At 39.2% G+C, this 25057-nt stretch overlaps 1 protein-coding gene across 2 annotated transcripts; it reads right to left on the bottom strand.

The window, feature by feature from the left end:
* Nucleotides 1–18: 18 nt before the first annotated feature.
* zgc:101569 (uncharacterized protein LOC449822 homolog) lies at nt 19–24136 on the bottom strand. 2 transcript variants are annotated; one of them, XM_037757485.1, is made up of 8 exons: nt 23917–24136; nt 21365–21535; nt 15646–15743; nt 15015–15159; nt 4056–4205; nt 2331–2446; nt 991–1127; nt 19–478 (listed from the first exon to the last, which is right to left on the bottom strand). In XM_037757485.1, the coding sequence occupies exons 1-7, from the start codon at nt 24029–24031 to the stop codon at nt 1023–1025; spliced, it is 900 nt and encodes a 299-aa protein (XP_037613413.1). In that variant the 5' UTR covers nt 24032–24136; the 3' UTR covers nt 19–478; nt 991–1022. The 2 variants fall into 2 exon arrangements, with proteins under 2 accessions (XP_037613413.1, XP_037613412.1); XM_037757484.1 differs by having other exon boundaries at nt 19–1127.
* Between the last annotated feature and the right edge of the window lie 921 nt (nt 24137–25057).

A 25057-nucleotide genomic window follows, 5' to 3' on the forward strand; every position in this document is an offset into this window, starting at 1 on the left:
ACACATTACCATACATCGTTTTAGTTCTTCACACTACCTGCATCACATTTTTATTAAGGAGCATCTAAAAAGGTCACGAAAGAGTTCACACAAACTTGCAGACGAAGTGAATCTTGTATGTTGTGTGTGATGCACACGCGTCAATCCGACACGCAAAATTAAGGGGAGGCGTGCTCCAAAACCATAGGAATGCTTACACCTGGCACAGATCTGACAAAGAAGTGCTGAATCTTCAGCACTAATTACAGTATATTGCTATGGATACTGGGTCACACGCACATGCACACAAACACACGTCTTATCCCAGTAATCAAGTGTTGTTTTTTTTCAAAGGAACAATGGCGAGCTGCTGCAGGTTTTGTGCTTTTGATGCCTTTTTCAGTCTTTTGTGTTGGATTCGTTTTGTGGTCACAGCCTTCCTATAGTTCTGCATCGCCCAGCACATAAAGATATCTCAGTGGCTCTCCTTGATGATTTGCTTTGAAAAAAATAAAAGGTACAAGACCATTTCTTTAAACATGTATATTTATAATTCACTGGTTTAATCAGCTTGGGTATTTCTACATGAAATGTGGAGCTTACAGACTGACAGTTGTACGTTAATTGCAAATTGTGGATTTAAAATATACCTTAGACTAACATTACCTTTGTGTCTTATCTTTCTGCTATTTTAGATGTCATTTCTCCAAAAACTATGCTTATTGCTCACACAAAAACCTAAATAATAATAATAAAACACCCAAAAATAACAGGGTGAATAAAGGGAACATTCTCACTTAGTTCACTTTTATTTCAAACAACTACTAGTCACTATATCTGAAATTTAGGAAGAGATGCTTAGACGGTTGGCTAGGTAATGAGCTGGCTTTATCTTAATGCAAAATCAACCAGATGCATCAAACGTCGTCTAAAAGAGACCACAAATTGAAAACAACGTGTCTTGAAAGCAGTGGACCTCCAGCATTAAAGCAGCTAGATGTGTTAGATCACCTGAAATGCACGCGGCCTCCGCAAACTAAATCCTAGAATTGTCCTCCTCTTCCTGTTCCAGTAGTGAACCTGGTTGCCCCGGAGACAGCCTCTGATTGGATGACAGGAATCCCGTGGTCAATCTCGTACTGCATGGCCTGGACAGAGGAAGACAGATTAAACCAATTAAAAAAAACATCTTTGTATATCAGAAGGTTTTTAACTTAATGAACTCAACCTGGTGGCAACTTCAGAGGGCAAATGTCATCGATTGTTTGATGGTCATTATTTAAAATATGAGAAAAAGCAAGAAATATTAACATTGAAAAAGTGAACAAACAAGAGTCTAAAAGACTTTCTAGTGTGTAAGAACTTTGTAGTAAGTAAACCATCGTTGAGAAAAAATCAAACTGGAAAAAATAGTTTGGGTGCCAACACGGTATGTGACAAAGCGATATACAAACAAATTATTTTATTTTTGTTTGTATCCACGATTTGTTCTTATTTTGTTAGTACCCACTGATTTATGGGATTTAACAATGTTTTCTTATGTTTGCTCTTCTTAAGAAAAAGAAGCACACTTTTGAAATTTGAGGGACATAAGACGCATGAATTTCATATAAATCAAATTTAGATTATCATATGTTTTAGAGGAATTATAATGATTGGATGATTATATAAATACTATTGGTCCATTGATCCCAACGAAGACTATAAAAATCCTTGGATGATATTGCGTGGCTTACATACTGCTCTTCCATGCTTTTTGAGTTTCCTGTAAACACCAGTACTGATGTTCTAGAAAATCACATTTACATTGTTTAAGTTTATTTAACAGTACTAATAACAGTAGTACTATGCTTATGCCATCCACCCCCTCCGCGTGCCTTGAAATTATGGCTCCTTCAGATGCGTTCTGTGGTCCATCTATCAATCCATCTATGTTCTTCTTCTCCTTCCAGTCTTTTTTTTTGGTGGTATCTCTCCAATTCTTGGGCATGTGCCAGAGTATTTGCACACAGAACAACACCTGCCCTTATCTAGTGTTTAGGGGGCGTTTAGGGCCACACGAGTGGGATTCATCATTCCGCACACCTGGATAAGAGCAGATTTGGATGGTTGAGAACATCTGGTGCATCTGGAGTTGACTTTTTTTTCCTCTCTTTTTTTTGAATGTTGCTGCATGAGGCCCATATAGCATAAATTACAAATGATCTCTCATACATAAAATGTGTTACGGACGTTAAATCACCAAAAAAAACACTGAAGAATTTCAGTCAGTACATCAGTGAAATAATGTACCTGTACTTTGATATTGCATGAACTGTATGAAGCTGACACATTAGTTTAAAATTCACTACCTGTGTGAAGGAGGGAGCGTCGTAGCAGCTGTACACGGCTGAGGAGCGGTCGGCCCGCAGACACTGCTGAGGGAAGGAGCTGATCTGCTCGGCTAACTGCAGGGCTGCCTGTAAAGCTGTGGTTGCAACGTGAAGTCAGTCCAACACAGTGACACAAATACAGAACGCACACAGAAGATTATATGCATACACTAGGAAATGTGGCTGCTTGTAACATAGGAACTGCGTAAAGGTTACTATGTCAATAACCCTTTCTCTTATTACAAAAAACAAAATCATCAGGTCTGTTTCTCTGGGTGAGGAAGCAGAGTGCTCACAAAGCACTACACCATATCTAGATCAGTCCTACGGGAAAAAACTACGCCTCACGATGCTCCACTTTGATGCCCTGTGTATATGTATGTGTTGGTGAGCCGCTACTTCTTCGCTTCCCTCTGATGTTAAACCCGCACTAAGTGATCATCCCTCAGAGAGGCCAATTAGGCCGAGGCTTGACTGTGGGAAGAGGAACTTCCTAAAAGAATTAAGCTAATCTTCTTCCAACGTCTGAGGAGAGAGGGCAGGGAACCAGAGATTCGCACATGGAAAGGCTTTTTCTGGGATTTTAAGGATACGGGAGCGTTCATGCATTACAGGAAATGACGTATTGAAATGTGTGCATGACTTTATCCTCAGACTGCTGCTTGAATGAGTGAGGAGAGGGTAGTGCTAATGGGGAGTTATGGCTTCAGCACGTTGTTGAAAGAAAACAGATTCTACAAGACAGTTTCTTAAAAATTATGTTTCCTGAATGAAGATGGGTCACAGGCCTGTTTCTCTGTAGTGTCTGTCTACATGACCGGTCTTCACAATGAATAACGATTTCTACTTCTGCCACACAGACGGAGGACTTTCAGCCTCCACCGTATCTGGTCTTCACATCTCTACCATTTGTCTTCAATTGTCCTATAATACTAACTACAATGCACTGTAAACACACCTTGTATGTTGCACTAGACTGAATTTCCAGTTTACCTCTCACTTGTCACCATGTTTTGTGTTGTGAGTAGAAACATCTGGCTATATTTCACTACTACAAAATGAATCCACACGAGCACTGCAATGTCAGCTACAGAGCGGGTCCATTATTTAAAAAAAACATTTTTAATCATTCTGTAGCCTCCCAGTGGTGTTCCTTATGTATTCAAATCCCAACATTCAAATTTTGATGCAAATTTTCCCAAGCCCTTCTCAAAACTTTATCCCATGTGACCTGATGTAGGTTTCTGCATGATGACGCTGCTACATGTACAGTATATAAACATCCTTATAGTCAGTGTATTAACGTTGCATACAGTAACTTAAACTAACTAACTAACTAACTAACAAACTAACGAAGCAATCGATGCAGCGGTAGACCAGCAACCCCCGTGTTCTGCAAGGTAAAAACAGTCATTTTAGCTGACGTTGGTAACCTACGTCACTGCTTTTTGCAACGGCTGAGTGGGCGTTTCCATTTGAGAAAAACGGAACAGATAGCAGCTGTACCCGCCCTTTAAGTTTTAGACTGATGACAATGCAATTTTGAAATGATGTAATAATCAATAAATTTAGATCAGGAAATATCTCAAAGATACATGTTGCGATGGACACATTTTGGTCGGTATTCATAATGTATTGTTGGGATACTCAGCCCTATCCATTGCGCAGCACTGATAAACACACAATCGACACTAACTCCAATACCTTGGCCATCAGGAACAACTCTGTTAGCCAGTCCGTAGGCAAGAGCCTCCTGCGCTCCGATAGGTCGTCCAGTCAGAATCAGGTCGAGGGCTCGTGACAGACCGATGAGACGCGGGAGCCGCACTGTGCCTCCATCAATCAGGGGAACTCCTGAAAGAAGAGGAGATGTTGTTCAGTATAAAGTATGTCTTCAGTACATGTTGTATCACAGTCACATAAGTTGGCACAAATATACTGCAGAGTATCCAGAAATATTCCATGCTACATCTAAAAATGCATTTATACTAAAAGACTTTTACTGGGCACTAAAAAAATCAGGTGATTCATCTAATATTCAATTAGTCAGTCAGTATTAGACTTTGATCAAGAAAAAAATGCAAAATATTTTCTTTTTCGAACTTCAATGCGAGCATTGACTGTATTTTTCTGTTTTACATTATTGTAAATTGAATATCTCTGGACTTTGGAAAAAACAAGCAATTATAAGATGTCTCCTTGGGCTCTAAGAAATTTTGATGGACAGTTTACTGGATTCTGCAACATATTGTCTGATTGATAAATCTAAAAGAAAATTGACAGACTGATTGATAATGAAAATAATTATTAGTTTAAACATTTAGAAATTCCCGTGCCAGTGAAAAATATATCCAGAATGTAGATGTCGGGGTTTTCTAAAAAAAACAAAGTTTTGAAACAATTTTACTCCTCAACTGTAACTCTGCTTTCTGTCTGTCTTTCAGTCAGTACGTGAAAACTCAAACTCCTCCTTACTCTCAGTCTCACTGGACACATTTGCATTATTACTGGGTATACCGGAGAGAAAGAGGAACAGGAGGGAGAAACAAGAGCAGTGAGAGAGAGAGTACACTGCAAGGTACAGTAAGCTTCTGGCATCTGTCCTAATTTCTAAAGAGCACCAGCTGGAACTGGCGTACTTTCTACCGTTCAGCGCTCCCAAGTTCCACGCCACAATCCCGACTCCCCTAATTCCTCCAAGTCGCTGATTCTATTTGACCGCCCCTTATTGAGAGCACATGTGTCGGACATGTTTTCATAACCCCAAATCATCATGCTAGCTTTCAGGTTTTGTTTTTTAACTCCCCCCCCCCTGGCTCATTCTGTAGGGAGTCGTGGAAATACTGTGATTCTATTCATACTCTGCGAGCTACTCTCTCGCTCCATGTCGTTCAAATAAATTAAATTGGAATACATGGAATACCGGTGTTAATACACGTGCGACCAATCCAGAGGCCTGGTTCTGGGTTCAGACAGTCAGCACATGTGGCGTTCTGACAGAAAGAGGACTGTGATTAGGTGGGGGGGTGAAGGGGGTGTTGCACTGTCTGCAAAATGCTAGATTTTACTCAATTTTTCAGTCATCCCCCATTATAGGAGTATATCCGACTGATACGTAAATTACAGAGCGTACGGCTGAGCGCCCTGAGCCGATGAAATGCAACATAAATGACGGCTGAATTCCTTTCGCTGCGATTGAATTATAAGAATAGCACAGATCCTTGCAATGCAGGTGTCAAGGTCTTTTCAATATTGACTGAGACAACAACTGCGAGTGTTTCAGCTGGTTTTGCTCCGTGGAGCTTTGTCTTGCACCACATGTAACTACACACACAAGGGCATTCCTTTACAAGCATGACTGTACAGCACACACACACACACACACACACACACACACACACACACACACACACACACACACACACCATCCTTTAGTCCAGTGGTTCCTAACATATATTGTCTGCTGTACACCCACCTCATTTATCCATTGCTTTTTCAACCATTTTTGCAATACTTTTAGCTAGCTAAGTATTTTTACTTTTTATCCGTTACTTTTTCCATTTCCATTTCATTTAATAAAATGTATTTTTAGCTTACTATTATAAAAATTTAGCCAGTATCCATCAACTTAAACCATTTAGCCATCTATTTCAAACACTTATCCATTACTTTATTCAACCATTTTTGCCGTACTTAGATATTAAACCTATTTTAACTTTGTATTCATTACTTTTAGCTATTCACTTAAATCAGTTACCGATTATTTTCAGCTTACTATATTTTGACAATTTAGCCAATATCCATTACTCTAAGCTTATTATTTAAACCATTTAGCCATTACTTTTAGCCAACTATTTCAACTATGTATCCATTAATTGTATCCATCTATTTCAACCACTTATCAATTACTTTTAGATAAGTAACCATTTTTGCAGCACTTAGATCAGCTTTTTCACATTTATTCATTACTTTTAGCCATTTTGACTGTTTATCAATTACTTTTAGCTATCTATTTCAAAATGTATTATATTTTGACAATTTAGCCAGTATCCATTACTCTAAACTAATATTTTAAACCATTTAACCATTACTTTTATCCATCTATTTCAACCACTTATCCATTACTTTTAGATAATTCAACCATTTTTGCAGTACTTAGAAAAACACGTTCACAATTCATCCATTACTTTTAGCTTTTTCACCATTTATTCATTACTTTTAACCATTTCAACTGTTTATCCATTACTTTTTGCTATCTATTTAAAAATGTATCCATTACTTTTACCTATTTCAACCACTTAACAATACTAGCTAACTATTTTAACTTGTATCCGTTACTTTTAAGCTTTACATTTAAATAATTTATCGATTTTTAGCTTACTATTTCAACAATTTAGCCAGTATCCATTACTCTAAGCTAATTACTTTAACCATCAAGCCATTACCTTTAGCCATCTATTTCACCCATTTCACCATTACTCTTTAGACTTCTCAATCAAATCATAATTTCCATTTTTTTCAAATGTGTTTAGCTACTCTACAGTCTTTCCCTGTACCCACTAACTGCAGAATCATTGCTCTAGTCCTCAGCAACAGATGGCTGATTAGTGCAAAGCGCTTGTCTATGTCGCGTCCAACACTGTCACCCTTGATTAGAGCAAAAGACAGAAAGAGGAAGTGAAAGGAATGAGGGAGAGAGACGGGAGGCTGGCTAGAAAACAGTGAGAGGAAGACGGAGCCTGACTCTAAGAAGAATAGATAAAGAGCCAGGTTGACCTCCAGTCAGTCTGTCTGTGGTGCTGCTGTTGGCACCATCGCTATCAGCAACCGGAAGGATCTCCCTCCTTATCCACAGCACTCGTCTCCAGCACCTCCAGCCCTCACCCTCCTCTCTCTGTCTGATAGTCCCGTCTCTGATGTGTCCTGTTTGCGGGAATTTACACAGACCTGCGCTTTGTCCCACATGAATGGGAGCTGATAGGTTGGAAGCGACTCATTGAAGTAGTTTTAACTCAAAAGGCATGTTTGGCTTGAAAGAGGATGGCTGAGATGGAGAGCGGTGGCTTCTGAAGTTTTCACAGAGAGAAAAACGTTTGGCAGTGACCCTGATACGAGATAATCAGTTAGCGTCCGCAAAACAAAAGTGTGGATATGTCATCGTTGTTCTTCAGTAATGAGCTAAACATTTGGAAAGGAGACGTCTGCCGTCTTGTTCGAAGCAGATAAGCCCATTGTCAAGAATGAAGGCTTGTTATTAACATGAGTCAGCAAAGCCTATTGTTTTAATAACTCGATATAAGAGATGGTTCTCTTCCTGCATCATAGGGCCATCACAGCTTATCGGACTGACGTGTAGGAGAAGTGTGACGGAAAGAAGGAGCCTTGTATTTTATCTACAGAGTTAGATATGATGTGTTGGCCTCTGATAGCAGCACAGCGAATCATATTTGAGTCATCACAAACAGTTTCAGTAAGAAACTTAAGTATTTTGCTATAATATAGTATCCTCAGTGAGCATTCATTTGCTAAAAAAGACCATTTAAAAGTATTTCATTACATTTTCAGAGATTCTTTCAGTCACATTTAGTAACGATACAATGTTCTTAACTGTTAACTCCTAACTACTAAAAGGACAGTTAACTGCAATGCACACTGACTTTTTAAAAATCTGAACTATTTTTTTATAAAAAAATATAACAATGTTAGCAGTGGTTCCTTTAACTGTGCTAAAAATGGTAACAGAAAGATAAAAAAATGAACATTTAAAAAGAGGTTATGCTGCTTTATAGTTTTAACTGCAACAACAAATGCTGCAGATCCTGTCTGTTTGCATCTGTATGTACATATTTGGGTACATTATACTTAACCATTGTTGTCTTAAAAAGGTGCCAAATGCAAGATCTCAACATGGCGAAGGCTGAGCAGGCGGCTCACAGCTAACAGCGCTAACGAGACAGAGCGACTTCATTCTCTGCTCAGGTAGACATTACTCCTCTATATCTTTCATAGCAAATAGCACCTATAAAATCCCAAGCATCTATTCAGCATGTAAAATCAAACCAGGCAGCAGTTATTGAAGAGAGAGAAGTAGATTAAAGTCCCTTCGTCAGCTATTATTCACTCTGCTGAATCCCTACCGGCTGAAAGACTGCTACTCTTAAACTGACCTCTGAACTCCTTGTGGCCTTGGGAAGCCAGAACAGAAAAGTCAGATTTTCTCTACATGATATTTTGCTGATAAGTCCGACAATATGAGGAGATCACAACCCACGTGACATCACATCCAACATCTACAGCTACTAATAACCTTGAAAACAGAGTGTGAAACACGACACACTGAGGTGTTCTGGTTTGCTGCTGGTGCTGCTGGCATCCTCGCCACATCAAAGTAAAACCCACTACAATGGCCTCCCATGAGGGTAATGCGATTAAGTTTGATGTGGATTAACGATTTCCGGACAACTCCAGACTAAAATGGACAGAGAGAGAGAGAAAAGAGCAGACCTTCAATCGGAGGCTCACTTTGAAATGCTCACTAGGAATGAAGGAGAATAGCTGCATTGGGCTGGGTCAAACACGAAGTGCCACACAGTTAACTTTGATTTCATGTGTTTAGCCCACTGAGTTAATACCAGGGCTGTGTATTCTTTAGTTTGCAGAGCGCCGCTATACAAGACCACCAAGGCTGCAAACAGGGTCTTAAACCATGAAAATAGCAGAGGACATGTAACACCTCATAAGACAGAACTAAATCACATGAAAGGAACTTAATCTGCCCCAAAATGTGAAGTAAAAAGTTTCAAATTAGTCCAGACATGAGGATCTTTAGATTAATATGAAGCTATTTGTAACTGTCCAAAACGATGCCCATACCTCGCCATCAATTTATCAAAAAAAGGTTGACTGATTTCCGTCTCTGCACATTCGTCTATTCATTCTTAATGGAAAAGACTGCCGGTTTTGAAGTGATATGATGTAATCACTGGACCATGTCACTCAGTTTCAAACTGACTGAGCGGGTGTTTGAATTGGCCGATGTTATGTCAGCTTTGGATGGAGGTTTGACTTCAATTCAACATGTGGCTTCTTCTTATTTGGCACTCTTCGTCTGTCCCTCGTCCCAGGACTTAAAATTGTGAAGAAGAGGCAGGAGACGCGGACTGATGACTGATTTTATGTGTTTGAGGGGTCTCCATTTGGCGGTCTCTACTTCAAACAGGGAAGTACTATCCTAACAATCCTGGACATCCTCCATGCTTGCCTGATTTAGCCTCACCGTTTAAAGAAAAATCCTTGAATGAAGTATTACTGAACTATTTTAAGTTTCCTTTTCCGGTGCCAACTTCTTTTTTTTTTTTGCTTTGTAATGTTCCTCTGGGTTAAGGAACCAAAATAACATCAGGGAATTAGGTAAGCACGGTGGTTTTTCCTTCAGGTCTCTCAAAATCCAACGAGCAGCAGACACTAATACCAGACTCCTGTGACGCAACCATCTCCTCCTTCTCATTTCCTCCTCGGCGAGGCAGAGGGGCCCCAGACAGGAAGCCACAGGTTCGGCAGCCAATCACGTGCCAGAAAGCTGTCAGATCCTTATGGTTGCCATTGGCCCACATCAGAGCGGCGCAGTGAGCCTCTGAGGGTTTTCTTGACTCCAAAGCCACCAGGGATTCCCTCCGGCTGCTGCCATCTGTGCCCGACCCCAAAACGGTTACAGAATTCAACCATTAAAAGGAAATAATCTGTAAGAAACAGGATCTTTAAATAAACTCTGCGTCCCACAGAGCGGCACTACTTTTGATGTAAATAGGGAGGGAAGTTCGGTTTTCAATTGTTTAATGTTGGGAAAACGCACTCGTTTTCCACTGTGAAGTCTATTTTTTCTAAACTTAAGGTCTTATGAGAAATATATCATTGTGGAATGCAGCCCAATTAAATCTTGTTAACGTTCCCTCACCCACAGCAGGATTTAAACTACACTAACTACAGGCTTGAAAAGGTGAAGATGCCGGTGGTGCAGCATACAACTACGCATAGTATGGGTATAAAAATGCTGAAAACCAGCAGTCAAAGTAATAACCACTCTCGCTAAATGCACATTTGAAAAACCGCAGTGGTTTTCAACTAAGCTGGGGGAAACGACTCAAATGTGTTGACAAACAAGCCTGGAGATATGTGGCAATCAAGAGGCGGGGAATTAATTACTGGGAGGAAATGTGCAACTTAATGTGTCGAAACCGCAGTAATGCTCATTTCTGCCTCCCAAACATACTTTTGAGCTGATGGAAGAGGTTTGAGTGCAGGCATTAGATTGATTTCATCCCTAATGGGACACGCAGAGCTCAGGCTGAGATTCTTCTGTTGAAAGATGTTTGTCAGTTTGTATCCAGAGATGCACCGATAATCCATCGTTAAAATTATAACCCTTGTATTATACGTCTTCTCCTGTGTCCGTCTCTCCTGATCTGTACTTCTCTTCATCTTCAATCCTAGTGTTTTTCTACTTCTCCTCTCTTTTTGTTTCTGGCAGACAGCAAAGATGTTGCTTGAATTTGAATGTTAACAGCAGGTAACATACAATAATAATAATAATAATAATACATTTTATTTGGTGGCGCCTTTCTGGACACCCAAGGACACCTTACAAGAATTAATTAAAACAGACAGATAAAACAATATAAAAACAACAGGACATGACAGAGACATATTTGTACAGACACATACAGCATTAATAGTGGAGCATGCTCATTTTGCTAGGTGAGATATGTATTTTAAAGTGGAAGTGAAACAGTCAACCAAGTTAAGCTAAATGGATTTCCACTATAATGACCAATTATATAACAAACATGACAAATGTCAGCATTTAAAAGAAAAAAAAAGCAGTTTTGTCCTGCCCTTCGTCTCCTCAGTCTCCGTCTTTCACGGTCTCTACCGTTGTATCTGTGTAACTCAGCCGAGCCAACCAACCTCATGAAGTCATAGGCAAGAGAACTGCAACATAGCGGCGCTCTCGCCACTAAAGCTGCACGAAAGATTAAAGATTAAATGCTGACATTTGTCATGTTTGTTATATAACAGTTCATTAGAGTGGAAATCCATTTAGTAAACCAGCTTAACATGGTTGACTGTTTCACTTTCACTTTAATTATTGGTAAAATAGAGACTCTAAGAGACTCTGATTGCACAATCAATGACAGGCAAAGGACATATGCAATTAGATATATGAAAAACTTAGATTTGAAAGTGGTAATAAATATTGTCACAGATGAAACTATATCCGAGCTAGGCATAAGGGAAAAAAATGAGAGGAGGTAGTTTTTTTTTAGTTTTTTTATTTTGCTTTTCGAGAATAAAGTCGAACTGTTGAGAATAAGATAGAAATGTCAAGAATAAAGTTGAAATTTCAAGAATAAGGTCAAACTTTAAGTATTAGTGCCAGACGTCTCGAAATACAGAATAAAAAAAAAAAAATCTTCCTGCTTTTTCCCCCTATGCCTGTTCCTAATACTCTTCCGTAAGTTCCAGTACTGTTACCAAAAGGATCATTTTTTTCGACTCCCTACTTTGAGAAATATGTTTTTCTTCAAGGTATGGTAAAACGGCTCTAAAACTGAGAAGTGACATTACAGAGAGACAGGAGCGTGGCCTGGCACTGAAGACTAGCCACCAGACAGTCTGGGAGGACGGACAGTCAGACAGACAGAAAGACAAGGGGCACTGCCAGGATGCTCTCCTGTAAATTACAGGCCTGAGATGATAAGCCCTGCATGTTTACACTCTAAATCTAGTACTGCCAGTAAATTATAGTACAACAGTTGTATTTATAAACACCATGCTTGTATTTTAAACCCTCTAGTAGCACGGCTGAAGCAATGACAGCTACACGAGAGATGCTGCAACGGTCCGACACGAGCTACTTTTACATAGTAAAGCCAACCACGACTTGCTGGGATCAGGATTAGCTTAAAGTGTTTACAGCAGAAGTTCCAAAGTACTACTTGTCCTTTTAAAACTATAGCCGAGTCAGCGGGCAAAACCATGCCAGTGAGCTGCGAGACGCCAAAAAAGGAAAATGTTGTTTATGAGGAAATTGTGTGACATAAATAATATGTAAGCCCTGTTTGGCCCCGCAGTGGAAACCTGGCAGAGGGTTGCTTCCTCTGCTACTTATCAAGACTGCCCAGCAGACTCTGGCCGTGATGCCAAAAGGTCACGGTCACTGGTGTTATCGCACTACGACTCCGTCCTCGCACACAAACAAGAGGAGGCTGGGGTGATAACAGAGGACAGAGTAACAAAGTTGAAAAATAGAAACACAGCGTTGACTTCCTGGCATTAAAAGACGGATGATGTATGCGCGGATACAAAGAAAAAACACAAGGATACTTTCATGGACAGATATAATTAGATGAGCAAATACACAAAGGTGGAAGGAGCAGCAAAACAGAGACTACGGGGGGAGAGAGGTGTTGATGGTAGAAGTAAAACTATTCCTATTACTACTGCCAGTAGTGATAGGATTGTATTAGCTATATTAACAGTAGCAGCAAGGTTAAAATACAAAGAGTATACCCACTAGTACAGGGGTCTGCCACCTGCGGCTCCGGGGCCACATGCGGCTCTTTAGCCCCTCTCCAGTGGCTCCCTGTGGATTTTTAATAACATTTGTGGAAATGAATAACTGTTTTTTTGTTTACATTTTCAATTTCATTTGTCATTGTTGTAGGTCTATGGTACGACGGAGTATTAGGGCCATATTGAGGAAAAAAAAGAAATCCAAGATTTTGAGAATAAAGTCATAATATTACGAGAATAAAGTCATAATATTATAAAGTAGTATATTTACGTGTTATTTTCTTTTTGTCTCGTAAAGTTCTGACTTTATTCTCGTAATATTACGATTTTTTTCTCATAAAGTTATGATTTTATTCTCATAATATTGCAACTTTTTTCTCGTAAAGTTATGACTTTATTCTCGTAATATTACGACTTTTATTCTCGTAAAGTTATGACTTTATTCTCGTATTATTACAACTTTTATTCACGTAAAGTTATGACTTTATTCTCGTAATAGAACAACTATTTTTCTTGTAATATTAGGACTTTATTCTCAAAATCTCAGATTTGTTTCCCTCAATGTGGCCCTAATACTCTGTCGTACATTTGCACTTTGGCCCTCACTGCATTAGACTTATATATCACAATGTTCAAATGTTTTGCGGCTCCAGACAGATTATTATAATTTTTTTTTGCCTAACATGGCTCTTTTGATAGTAAAGGTGGCTGACCCCTGCACTAGTATCACTAGAAGACAATCAAAAATAAGTATTCAAAGTAGCTTGAGCTAGTAGCAGCAGCATGAATCCTGACAGATGAGTCAAGTAGTAGTAGCTGAGCTTATTCTAGTAACAGGTAGTGGTAGCAGTTGTAGTGGGAGTAGTCGAGGTAATACCACAACAAGTAGAGAGAAGTATTACAAGTATTTATAGGAGCTCAGCAAGTGCTAAGAGGTAGAACTGCTACTACAACTACTAGTGACAGTTGCAGGGGTAAAAGATACATCAAGCGGCCGCAGTAGTTGAGGTAACTCTCATAGTTTTGAACTAGTCGTGGTGTTATTAGTTGTTGTTGTATCAATACTATCAGTAATAGCATTAGAGAAACTTTAAAGCAACAGTGTGTAACATTTCAGGGATCTATTAGGAAAAATGGAATATAAAATTCATTAGTGTCTAATCACCTGAAACTAACAATTATTGAGCCCTTCATATCTACATGGGGAGCGAGTCCTCTTCACCGAGTCCACCATGTTGCTCCGCCATGTTTCTACAGTAGCCCAGAACGGACAGGCCAAACACTGGCTCAACTGAGAGCCTTTCGTGTTACCTGAAGGCCACCGTAGTTCTCCGACACACTTGGGAAACTGCGGTAACGTGAGCCACAGAGTGCAAATCTGTGGTACCGCCACGCGCCGTCTGACTTCCGTTGCTTCTAAAGTAATGTTGTTACTAATAGAATGGCGAAACGGCGTTACTACGGTTTTACACCCGGCAGCTCACGTTACTGCAGTCTTGGAAATGAAGGAGTGAGCGGAGGGGTACTCGGTTGGTTGCCATCTGTAATCACACCACTAGATGCCACTAAATCCTATACACTGTCCCTTTAAGGAGTACTATTAGCTGAAATAAAAGCTGAAGCAGTAGTTGTACAAAGAATAGTAGCACTACCAGCTGGAGAAGAGCCTGTCACCGGACCAGCAGGATAAACCTGGGTAGAGAACGTGAACGAGCAGTGTTTGCACCTCCTTCATTACCACCACTGTGTTGCCCTTAAGCAAGGCCTTAACCCCCCCCCCAGCCCCCCCCAACAGATCCAGTGTAGCTGCTCAGTGGCCAACAGATCAGACTGTGCTTCTATTGGGGCAGCTTCCAGGTGTGGATGTGTGTAACTGTGTCAGTAGGGAGTTTCTAAAAAAGGATGGTATTCATCGATGCACTCCGCAAAACTACCTTGAATGAAGGTTTAAAAAATAAAAAAAGGCACTGGTATCATTTTTAAACAAGTAGTAATACTGTCCTTCCACCGCCACTACTAGTAGAAGAACAGTACAGCATAGTACAGTAGTAACTGTAGTAGCAAGTGAAGACAATGAGGTGTCAGACGTACCAAACCGGCGACAGAACACCCCCATGACGGCGCTCTCCTCCACCACTCTCAGATCTGCCAGCAGAGCCAGCTCCAGCCCTCCGGCCACAGCGTAGCCGCTGACTGCTGCTATCAGCGGCTTCGACAGCGCCAAACGGGACGGACCCTGGAGGAAACAACCAGATTAGTACATCAAAACGCACACACACACACACACACACACACACACACACACACACACACACACACTCATACTGTATACATGCAAAGCTGTAGGACAGTAAAAACAACACAGAAGAATTGTTAACACAAATGAAGCACTGTGTGTTATTCTGTAATACAGTGGTATAATATTCTGCACAGGAGGTCCACTCAATCCAGAAACATGTGCAATCCAAACTGATTTTAAAGAGGCTGCAGTTCTAGTAGCTTACAGTGCATCATTTATGCAATAATCCTTATTCTTTGTCAAGGACTTTCTGCAACATGCACAACACACGCAGCTGCATTTCCCCTTATTCAACATCATTCCCTAAACTCAAATCTTCACCACTACCTGTTTTTGTGGAAAACTTTAGCCCTCCATTAAGATCATAAGGAAATATAGATATAACCATCACTAGCGCACACACACAGCCCAAACAGCGCTCACCATCGGACCGGGACCCTTGGTGACATCTTGCTCCAATTTGAGGGAGGCTGTGTGATTGGCCAGCTCTTTCAGATCATAACCAGCGCAGAAATTCCCTCCTGGAGGAGACCACAAAATTACAAAGTATGGCAGCTGGAAAGTCAGAGAGGAAGGGAAAATGATGAGGATGAAAAAAACAACAAGTTGAGCTGGAGTCCGAGGGCTGCAATTTGGATAGCAAGCTTTGCTTTTGGGCTGGCTGGCACACAAATGCTTCTCTTCCCTAAAGAGCCCAAATCCAATGCATAGTCACAAATCATGCATGTGCTCACACACACATATGCAGCTACACAATATCCTCATTAATGGAAGACTAACATACTCCAACCACAGCCCCTTCCGTTGGTTTCATGTGGTAATTACAACATTACCCAAGAGGCCTACAAACACTATGTCACAGGCTCAGGCAGAGACTCATAAAAATCCTCCTCTCTCCGTAATGTAACAGTAATGAAAATGATTATAACGAACACATGTGCCAGCAACACCCATCAACTGGGAGCTTTGATTACAGCTGTGGGTCAGCGCAGGGCAATTATAGAAAAACAGTGCGTCATGCTGTTTATGTGACAGAACTCCCTAAACCCCTTTGTCCTTGTAGGGAAAAAAAGAGCAAAAGCTATGGAGCGCTGGTCCATTCATGGAGGATCTTAAAGCATTATTTAGACTCTTAAGGAGGTTTGTTAGTGAACTGAGGGACCAAGCAGACTGAGCTATGTGAGCAATGATGGGGACGCTAAATTGAAGCCTTGTGGGTTCAGAGTTTTTGAGCTTTTAAGGGACATTTCACCAACATTGTGAAAGAAAATACATTTCTTCATGCTGAAAAAACTGTTTTCACAGGAACTGTCTTCTGTAGAAAGTATATGATAAGACCAATAGTATGTGGACTGTGTTTAGGGCTGCAACTAATGATTTGTTTAATTGCCGATTAATCTGTTGATTATTTTCTCGATCAATCGATTAGTTGTTTGGTCTATAAAATGTCAGAAAAAAGGTGAAAAATGTTGATCAGTGTTTCCCAAAGCCCAAGATGACGTCCTCAAATGTCTTGTTTTGTCCACAATTCAAAAGACAGTCAGCTTACTGTCATAGAGAAGTAAAGAAACTAACAGAAAATATTCACATTTAAGAAGCTGGAATCAGAAAATTTTAACTTTTTTTTCAAAAAAAAATAAATTCTCATATTTGACAACTAATCGATTCATTATTGCAGCTGTAGTTGTGTTCGCCCTTACTTGTACAGTAATCTAAGATGTGGTGGCCGATTAACATAGTAGTAAAGCAGACAAAAAAATATGATGTGCTACACAAAATTATATGAGCCTTTCGTCTAAATTTTGTGTTTTTTTTCTCCTGAATTACTGGAAATGTTACCACTTCAAGCCTCTAAAAAGCTTTCATATTAAGAAAGGAAATCAAATCTGTCTTTCGTTAACCTGGTCAAAAATGACATTCTGAACCACTAATGAAGAGTCACAAATAGACAGTGCTTCATTTTAAAGGGATACAATCCATAACATTGGGAATCACTGTTTTAAACAAGTTGAAAAAGTTACAAATGTTCTAACATGATAATAGGCCTTTTTCACCACAGACATTTTGACATATCACGGTAGGAATAACACAGTTGTAAATAATGAAATTAATGATGGCTGAATTCCATTTAGCTGCTGCAGTTTATGGGTCCTGGTATTGAGCATTCTGGCTCTCAGTCACACCATCATGGCTTTACTGGGACACTTGAATACAACGGAGCTTTATAAGTAAGTTACACCTGTACTTTTCCTACTATGACAAGTCAAAATATCCGCTGTGAAAAAGACCTGAGCCCCGTGCACAAAGCCAGCTAAGCAGTGGTTCTACCAGTTTGGTGTAGGAAAACTCAAATCAGATCCTTTACGGAAGTAAAAGTACTAATAGAAAACATTAAGTAAAAGTGTGTAAGTATACATCAGGAAAATCTACTTAAAGTATTAAAAGTAAAAGTACTCTGTGACTTTTATACTATCATATATTATCATTAGATTATTATTATTATTATTATTATTATTATATCATTATATGTTTATTATTCATGCTTTAATGTAAAAGCAGGATTACACTGTAGTAGTTGGTTGAGGTGGAGCTTTTGAACTATTTTTTATCGGACTGCAACTAATGATTATTTTCATTGTGGATTAATCTGCTGATTATTTTCTCCATTAATTCATTGATTGTTTGGTTTGTAAAAATTACAGTAGTGAGAAATGCCGTCACAATTTCTCAGAGCCTAAAGTGACACCTTCTTAATGTTTGATTTGTCCATTCAGCGGTACAAAATTCAAAATTATTAAGAATAAATTGACTTAAACGATTATCAAAACAGTTGCCAATTCATTTTCTGTCAATAAACTAATCGACAAATCATTTCAGCTATACTTGTATATACTGTTGGGTAAAGTAGTTTAATTTATAAGAAAACATTTTAGAAGAGCTTAAAAAACTTAATTTGCAAAGTAACTATAAACTAAAGCTGTCAAATAATTGTAGTAAAGTAAAAAAAAGTACCATATTTCCCTCTAAAATGTGGTGAAGCAGAAGTAGAAAGTGCCATGAAAAGAAAAGACTCGGTAAAGTACAGGTACCTCTGATTTGTACTTAAGAACAGTACTTTAGTAATTGTATTTAGTTACATTCCACCACAGAGACCTGACCTCAACACTATTCAACACCTCTGTGATAAACTGGGAACATTAACTGTTGTCTCTTTCAAAAGAGATTTGCGTGGATTCCTCAAGTCTCTGACAAATAAAAACTACATGTATGTTGTTTTTTGTAACTTGAAAGTTAGAAAACACAAATTGTAGCACTGTACAATGTGTTTTTATGGTGACTAGTGAGGCTTTACAGATTCAGTTCAGCGGAACGTGTGCCTGTAGTGACTCAGCTAGGTTGACATCTAGATCGTACATGACCACAAACGCCCACAAAAATCCGAATCCCAAACACTCCAAATATGTGCCAGCATATTCAAAAAACCTGCAGAAAGCAATTACTCTTAACTTCACAAGTTAAAAAAATAAAAATGTCGACACAGAGAGTGATCATGTTGGCGCTAATTTGAACAAAATGGATTCCTTATGTTTTTCCAGAAACACTAATACAGCCAAACTCAAAACCTCCCTGCTTGTCATCTCATAACAGACAGACCGCTAATCACCTCTGAAGGTCAGTCTTCTTGTTATAATACAGGACAACCTGCTGACAGCAATGTGTGGCGGTACGATTAAAAGCACATTACAGACATTATTGGAATCACAGAAGAGCCACTTTTTGCTGGGATGACCTACTGTGCCGCTCATTGCTAACCCATTTAACACGAGCTAATTACTCTCTAACACACACACACACTGTTTTCTGTTCACAGCTGAGACTAGTAGCACTCTGCAGCCGTCGTCTGGAGAGACTCCAACCTCTCAAGTACCAAACAAAGTATATACTTGTGTCTCTTGAGGCCAACGGTGCACTTCATACAGCGGACAGGTTGATCCAGGTTGAAGACATTATTTCCACTGAGGGAAGGAGTTCATTCAGTGTGTGTGATGATTATTTTCAGAGGTATTAGTGCCGTGTCATGATTCTGGCTTTGGGCGGCTGACACAGAGCAGGCCACCTCACAGGTGTGTTTTTTCTGCGTGTGCACCGGTCTGGTCACCTCGGCATTTTCGGCTAGATCTAAGGACTCCGAGGAGAAAAAGCTGCACAGGAAGAATGTGATGGAGAGAAGGTAGTAAGACAGAGGAGAGGTGGGAGAGAAGGACTGAGAGGTTTCAATGACTATCCCATGACTTTCCTTTCTGGTTTTGCAAGTATTTTTGAGCCCATACAACTTAATAATTAAGGGCTATTAATGAGTCTGGTTTCCTTAACTTGTAAAAACCAGGAAGATGGGAAGTTGTAAAATACTTTCAGGCAAAAAAGGTGCCTACAAATTTTCTAATTTGCAAAGACAATGCATCTAATTTCCAGATTGAATGAAGCTTCTTGTCACTGCAGTGTTGCCAAGCAACTAGTGGAGACTCCAGGAGGTTACTGCTTCTGGTCAGGAAATAGTCTGGCACATTATACTCTGTAAAACCACAACGTGTTTTTTAGGGGTGGGGGAAAAATTGATACAGCATAATATCTATATTAGATATTTTGCGTGGCAATATTGTATATCGATAAACGGACGTCAAGTATCGATCTTTTATTATAGAAACTATTAACCTCTTAACAATCTGTCGGCCGCAACTCGTCTTTCAGAGGTTGTAGCGGGAATCGATTGGCAACCATGTTATGTTAGCATGTCAGGAAGAATGCTAAATAATGCTCCAAAGTTATGCTATTTTGGTGAGGAAAAACTGCCATTTTCAAAGGGGTCCCTTGACCTCTGACCTCAAGATATATGAATGAAAACTCTGAGATGAACAGAGATAAAGGCAGATGTTGACAAACTGCATAATTTGCAGTTGAAAAAAAAATAATAAATCGCAATATATGTTATTGCAATACTCAGCATATTGCAAAATGTTTAAAATCGCAATAAGACTATCGTGCATTAAGTATTGTGAAAATATCGTATTGTAAAGCCTCTGGTGATTCACACACCTAGTGTTGTTACACTTTGGTTTTTGTACAGATTAAGCAAACGAGATATAATAATTTGTGAGGTTTAGAGGGGGTGGTAGGTGATATTTTGGTACCTTTTGCACAACTTGGATAGTGGTTTCCAGCTGTTTCTGGTCTTTGGGGTAAACTAAGCTAACCGGCTGCTGGCAGTAGTTTCAAATTTAGTGTAGAGACAGAAGAATGATAACAATCTTCTTGTCTATCTCTCCACATGAAAACAAATATATATAACATATTTCCCAAAAAAATATTTCTTTCAGGTGTAAAGCTCTCAGAATTTCATGATATTCCCAAAAATTACATGACCAGTTGTTAAGCTGAAATGTAAAAAAAAATGAGGTGCAGATAAATAAAGGAAGAGGAAACACAGAACCTAGATCAGGGGTCAGCAACCTTTAATATCAAAATAGCCATTTTAGGCAAAGAAAAATTAAAAAAAATCTGTCTGGAGCCGCAAAACTACAATCTGAGATTTCCAGAATAAAGTCATAATATTACAAGAAAAAAGTCGTAACATTACGAGAACAACGTCATAACTTTATGAGAAAAAAAGTCCGAAAATTATGAGAATAAAATCATAACTACGAGAATAAAGTCATACCTTTATGAGAAAAAAAGTCGTAATATTACGAGAATAAAGTCAAAACTTTACAAAAAAAAAGTCGTAATATTACGAGAATAAAGTCATAACTTTACAAAAGAAAAGTCGTAATATTACGTGAATAAAGTCAAAACTTTGCGAGAAAAAAAGAAAATAACACGTAAAATTACTAATTTATAATATTATGACTTTGGAGAGGGCCTAAAGAGCCGCATGTGGCTCCAGAGCTGCAGGTTGATGACCCCTGACCTAGAGGAACATGACTGATGCTGAGGATGCCTGGTTGGCCTGTAACTACAGACAATAAGATTCAAACTAGACTCAAACTCTGTTGTATGTCTGTAAATATCTGCCTGAGTGAAGTAACTCTGAGCCAGGCAACAGCATATTTTCACGCATCCATTCTGTCTCTTACAATCCTCTTACCTTTCCCATGCAGGACAGCCACATTTAAGTCTGGGTCACTGTCGAAGGCTTCCAGCTCTTCCAGCAGACGCCTCGCTGTCTCCTGGTTCACCGCATTACGCACCTCGGGCCGGTTTATCGCCACGGTAACCACGGACCCCCTGCGCTCCGCGACCACAGTCTGTCCCACAGCTAATGACAGAGAATGATAAAGATGCACAGACAGAAACCAATATGGACCACAACACTTAGAAAGAGACACTGAGTTTAACCTCCACGGTAGGAGGGATGGAGATGGAATGTAAATCGTTTTCATGTGGACAGACTTGATAACAGAAACGGTGACAGACAGTGAAACAATGAAAGAGGTGGTCTGGATTGAGGCGTTGAGGGGCCTTGGCCTCTCGCTCTGTCTCAACTGTGTGTTTATAAGTGTGTGTGAGTGTGCCATTGTGGCTTGAGGTTGCAGCAGGTAGTTGACCCGACATTGTTTAGGGTCATCCTGGGGAATCCAGCTGTCAACCGCAGCCAGAGGCAACTGCATCCAAGAGAGAACAGCAAGGAAAACAAAGCTACCGAGCGCTCACACAGGCCATTCTAAGGAGAAGGGACTGCTAAACAAAACCCAGTGAAGTGGGAAAAAAAGGCAATTTGTCTCAGGCAGCCCTCTCTACTCTGCTAGACCTCAAACAAATTATCACACAGTGCAGTGTGTGCAAGGGAGAGGAACCACGTTTTAACTACCTGTGTGTGTGTTTTCCATTTTACTAACTCACAGTAACACTTTAGGGCAATGCAGATTAAACAGTAGCATCATATCTTAGTGGTATAACTGTTTCTGAGAGGAGATTTCTAGTAGTTCATAGGAATTCATAGTAGCCATTTCATATAGTGAGACCCTTTTTTGAAATTTGACCTCACTGTATAAAATGACCTTTGGTGACCTCTAGGATAATCACAGCCTCATGAAACTTTTCAGCCACAAATTAGATATGTAGAGCATTCAGAGGATGGATGGCTTTCCTAGGTAGATTGACAATAAGGGGGTTTCTGAGCAGTTTACACAACAAAAGTGCTCGCCATCCAATTGCCGAAAAACGCAATTCTTGCAGAAATCTCCAAATGTTAAGTTTTTGATATAGATGGCTTTTTCTATGGTGTTCCTCAAGGTCTTGGTGTCTTAATGTGGTATTTTGGAGGAATTATTGATCATTTTAATCAATTCAAGTGGTTAAAAAAAGGTAAAATTTAGCACCAAATCTGTGTAACAAATGGTTTCAACCAAAAAATTGCTGCAACAACTTATGAGACATAAGTGAGCATGGGGATGGCCATCATATTTTTCTACACTTTCACAATTTATTTTAACCAATTAATTAATTCATGTTTATTTCAGATTTATGACTAGAACAACTTGACACACAGTGTTGAGCTGTATCTCAAATTAATCTTCAGGTTCCCAGCTTTCAGATGATGTACACCCCTTCTATGTGACATTAACTGTTGACCTGATATCTCCCCCTAAAGACCACCCTGAAAAAAAGACAAAAACGGGTCTTTGGTGGGTCTCTTAGGGTTAAAGCAAATACTTAGACAATTAAGAATAGCACTGACATGATAAGTCAATTAAAATTTGTCATCAACTGTGTTGATAATTGAGTAAAGTCATTAATTAAGAGAGAAGGACAAGAACTTTCTGGTTTCATTTGATCAAACATGAGAAAGTTCTGATTTTTGTCTATTTATTAGAGTAAATTAATCAATTATGATAATCATCATTGGAATAGCTGCCCTCTTTACATCCGTCAATCCTCTATCAAATCCTCATTCAAATACCAATACCAAGAATACATTACTTAAGCAGCTGATCGATAGCCCAGAGTTGGTCATGTATGTTTTTTCTTTTGTTCCTTTTCCCTGATGATGGGCTTTGAGGTCTAAATGGTTGCGGAAGATTGTGTATGAATGTGAAATTTATATATGTTTGGAAAATGTGAATGTTATTAGTGTAACACAAGTATGATGTTGTATATATAGTATGTATGTGATAAATGTAATGTACTTCATTTCAGTCCCCAGGAAGACCAGCTGGTGCAGTTGGTATCAGCTAATGGGGATCCTTTTTAAATAAAAAATAAATAAATCCTAAAGTGAAAATAATTGGAGCAACCTTAGGAAAACAACATGGCTTTTTTTCATAAGTCGTTTTAACATGTCAAAGCAGGAAAACTACACTAAAACAATAATGATGGCTGCATCTCATTCAGGTTTACCACTTTCAGGGCCTTGGTGCTGTTCATGGTGGCTCACTGAGGTAACTTAATGGGCCCTCATTTAAGGTTATTAATTAAACTCGTGCTTGTTCTGTTATGACCCATCAACATGTATTTGTGGATTTAGTGTAGTGTATTGACTCTAAGTGATGATGTCTTGCTTGAAGACCTACAGTCTTTGCATTGATTAACATTGAGTGTGATGCAGTTACAGGTGTTTAATGTCTGTACTGACAGTATGGAGGCCCTCTGCTGCCTCCTACAGTCAGTATTAAGTTACTGCATGTCTCCACCACATACCTGTTCCTGTGTCTTCACCTCCTGCTGCAGAGCTGTAAGACTGTCCACGTGTTTTACTGTGATGATAGCTAGTCCTTAATACTGGTGTCAACGTCCGAACATGTTTTAGCATCATTATATCCTCTACTCTTTGCTCTTTATGCAGTATGACAGCAAATGTCAGCTAACTTCCAACACAATTTTGATTTGAAGGCGTACCACTTTAATACGCCCCCATAGAAACAAGCAACATGCACACAAAGGTTCCGGGAGTCGTGTTGGTGCATTGCGGTGGTAAAAACGACTAAGGTGCAGCAGATGGAGACATTGAGCCACTTTCAACTGTTTCCTCTGCAATGCAACATCACTATATTCACTTTTTTAATGAAATGAATTCCTTCACCATAAGTTTAAAGACAGCACAAATCAAAATGTTCCAGGTTATAATCATGTGTCCCATGTGTTTGTTGTTACTTTATCTTTTGTTACATGAGATATTTGGGTTGTAAAAGTCTTTTTTTATATCAAAATCTCTTTTCTCTTCCTACTTTCATAGACGAAGTTACTGGAGTTACCCTGCACTATATTCATTTTTAACAGTCTCTTCTGCACTATATTCACTTTTTTTAATAGTCGTGTATCACAGCTGTTACCCTGCACTATATTCAGTTTTAACAGATTTCTTCATCTCCTTGTATTTTTATATTTGGTATATTTTTTTGTACTTTGTACTTTGTACTACTAACTTTTTTACTGCCTTTTTACTAACAAGTTTTGCACTATGGAACTGTGATGCTGGAAACTTGAATTTCCCTCGGTATCAATACAGTTACTATCTATCTATCTATCTATCTATCTATTTTTATACCTCCTTCTATTTAAATGGTTCATATTTCGTTACACTTTGTTTAGCTCTTTTTTTACTGTGTTAGCTGATGCATCTTGTTTTTTGCACTATCCCCTTTGCTGCTGTAAACTGCAAATTTCCCCACTGCGGGACTAGTAAAGGAATATATTATCGTATCTTATCTTATCTTATCTTATACTGCCTGGTAGTTTTATTTAATGCAGAATATTTTATAAACTGATCATATTTTTTTGTATGTAGCTGTGATGTGGTGAATGTAGTGGATGTGTATGAGTGGGCTACAAGTACAATAAA

This window comes from Sebastes umbrosus, chromosome 21 (assembly GCF_015220745.1).
Source record: "Sebastes umbrosus isolate fSebUmb1 chromosome 21, fSebUmb1.pri, whole genome shotgun sequence".
Taxonomy (NCBI): domain Eukaryota; kingdom Metazoa; phylum Chordata; class Actinopteri; order Perciformes; family Sebastidae; genus Sebastes; species Sebastes umbrosus.

What these genes read in the sequence shown, in the direction of transcription:
- zgc:101569 (XM_037757485.1), bottom strand. Translation starts at nt 24,031, where the DNA reads ATGATGCTAAAACATGTTCGGACGTTGACACCAGTATTAAGGACTAGC. An exon ending in AGGTGAAGACACAGGAACAG is followed by an intron (nt 21,536 to 23,916) that starts GTATGTGGTGGA and finishes CTCTGTCATTAG; the next exon opens with CTGTGGGACAGACTGTGGTC. An exon ending in GGCTGTCCTGCATGGGAAAG is followed by an intron (nt 15,744 to 21,364) that starts GTAAGAGGATTG and finishes GGTCTCCTCCAG; the next exon opens with GAGGGAATTTCTGCGCTGGT.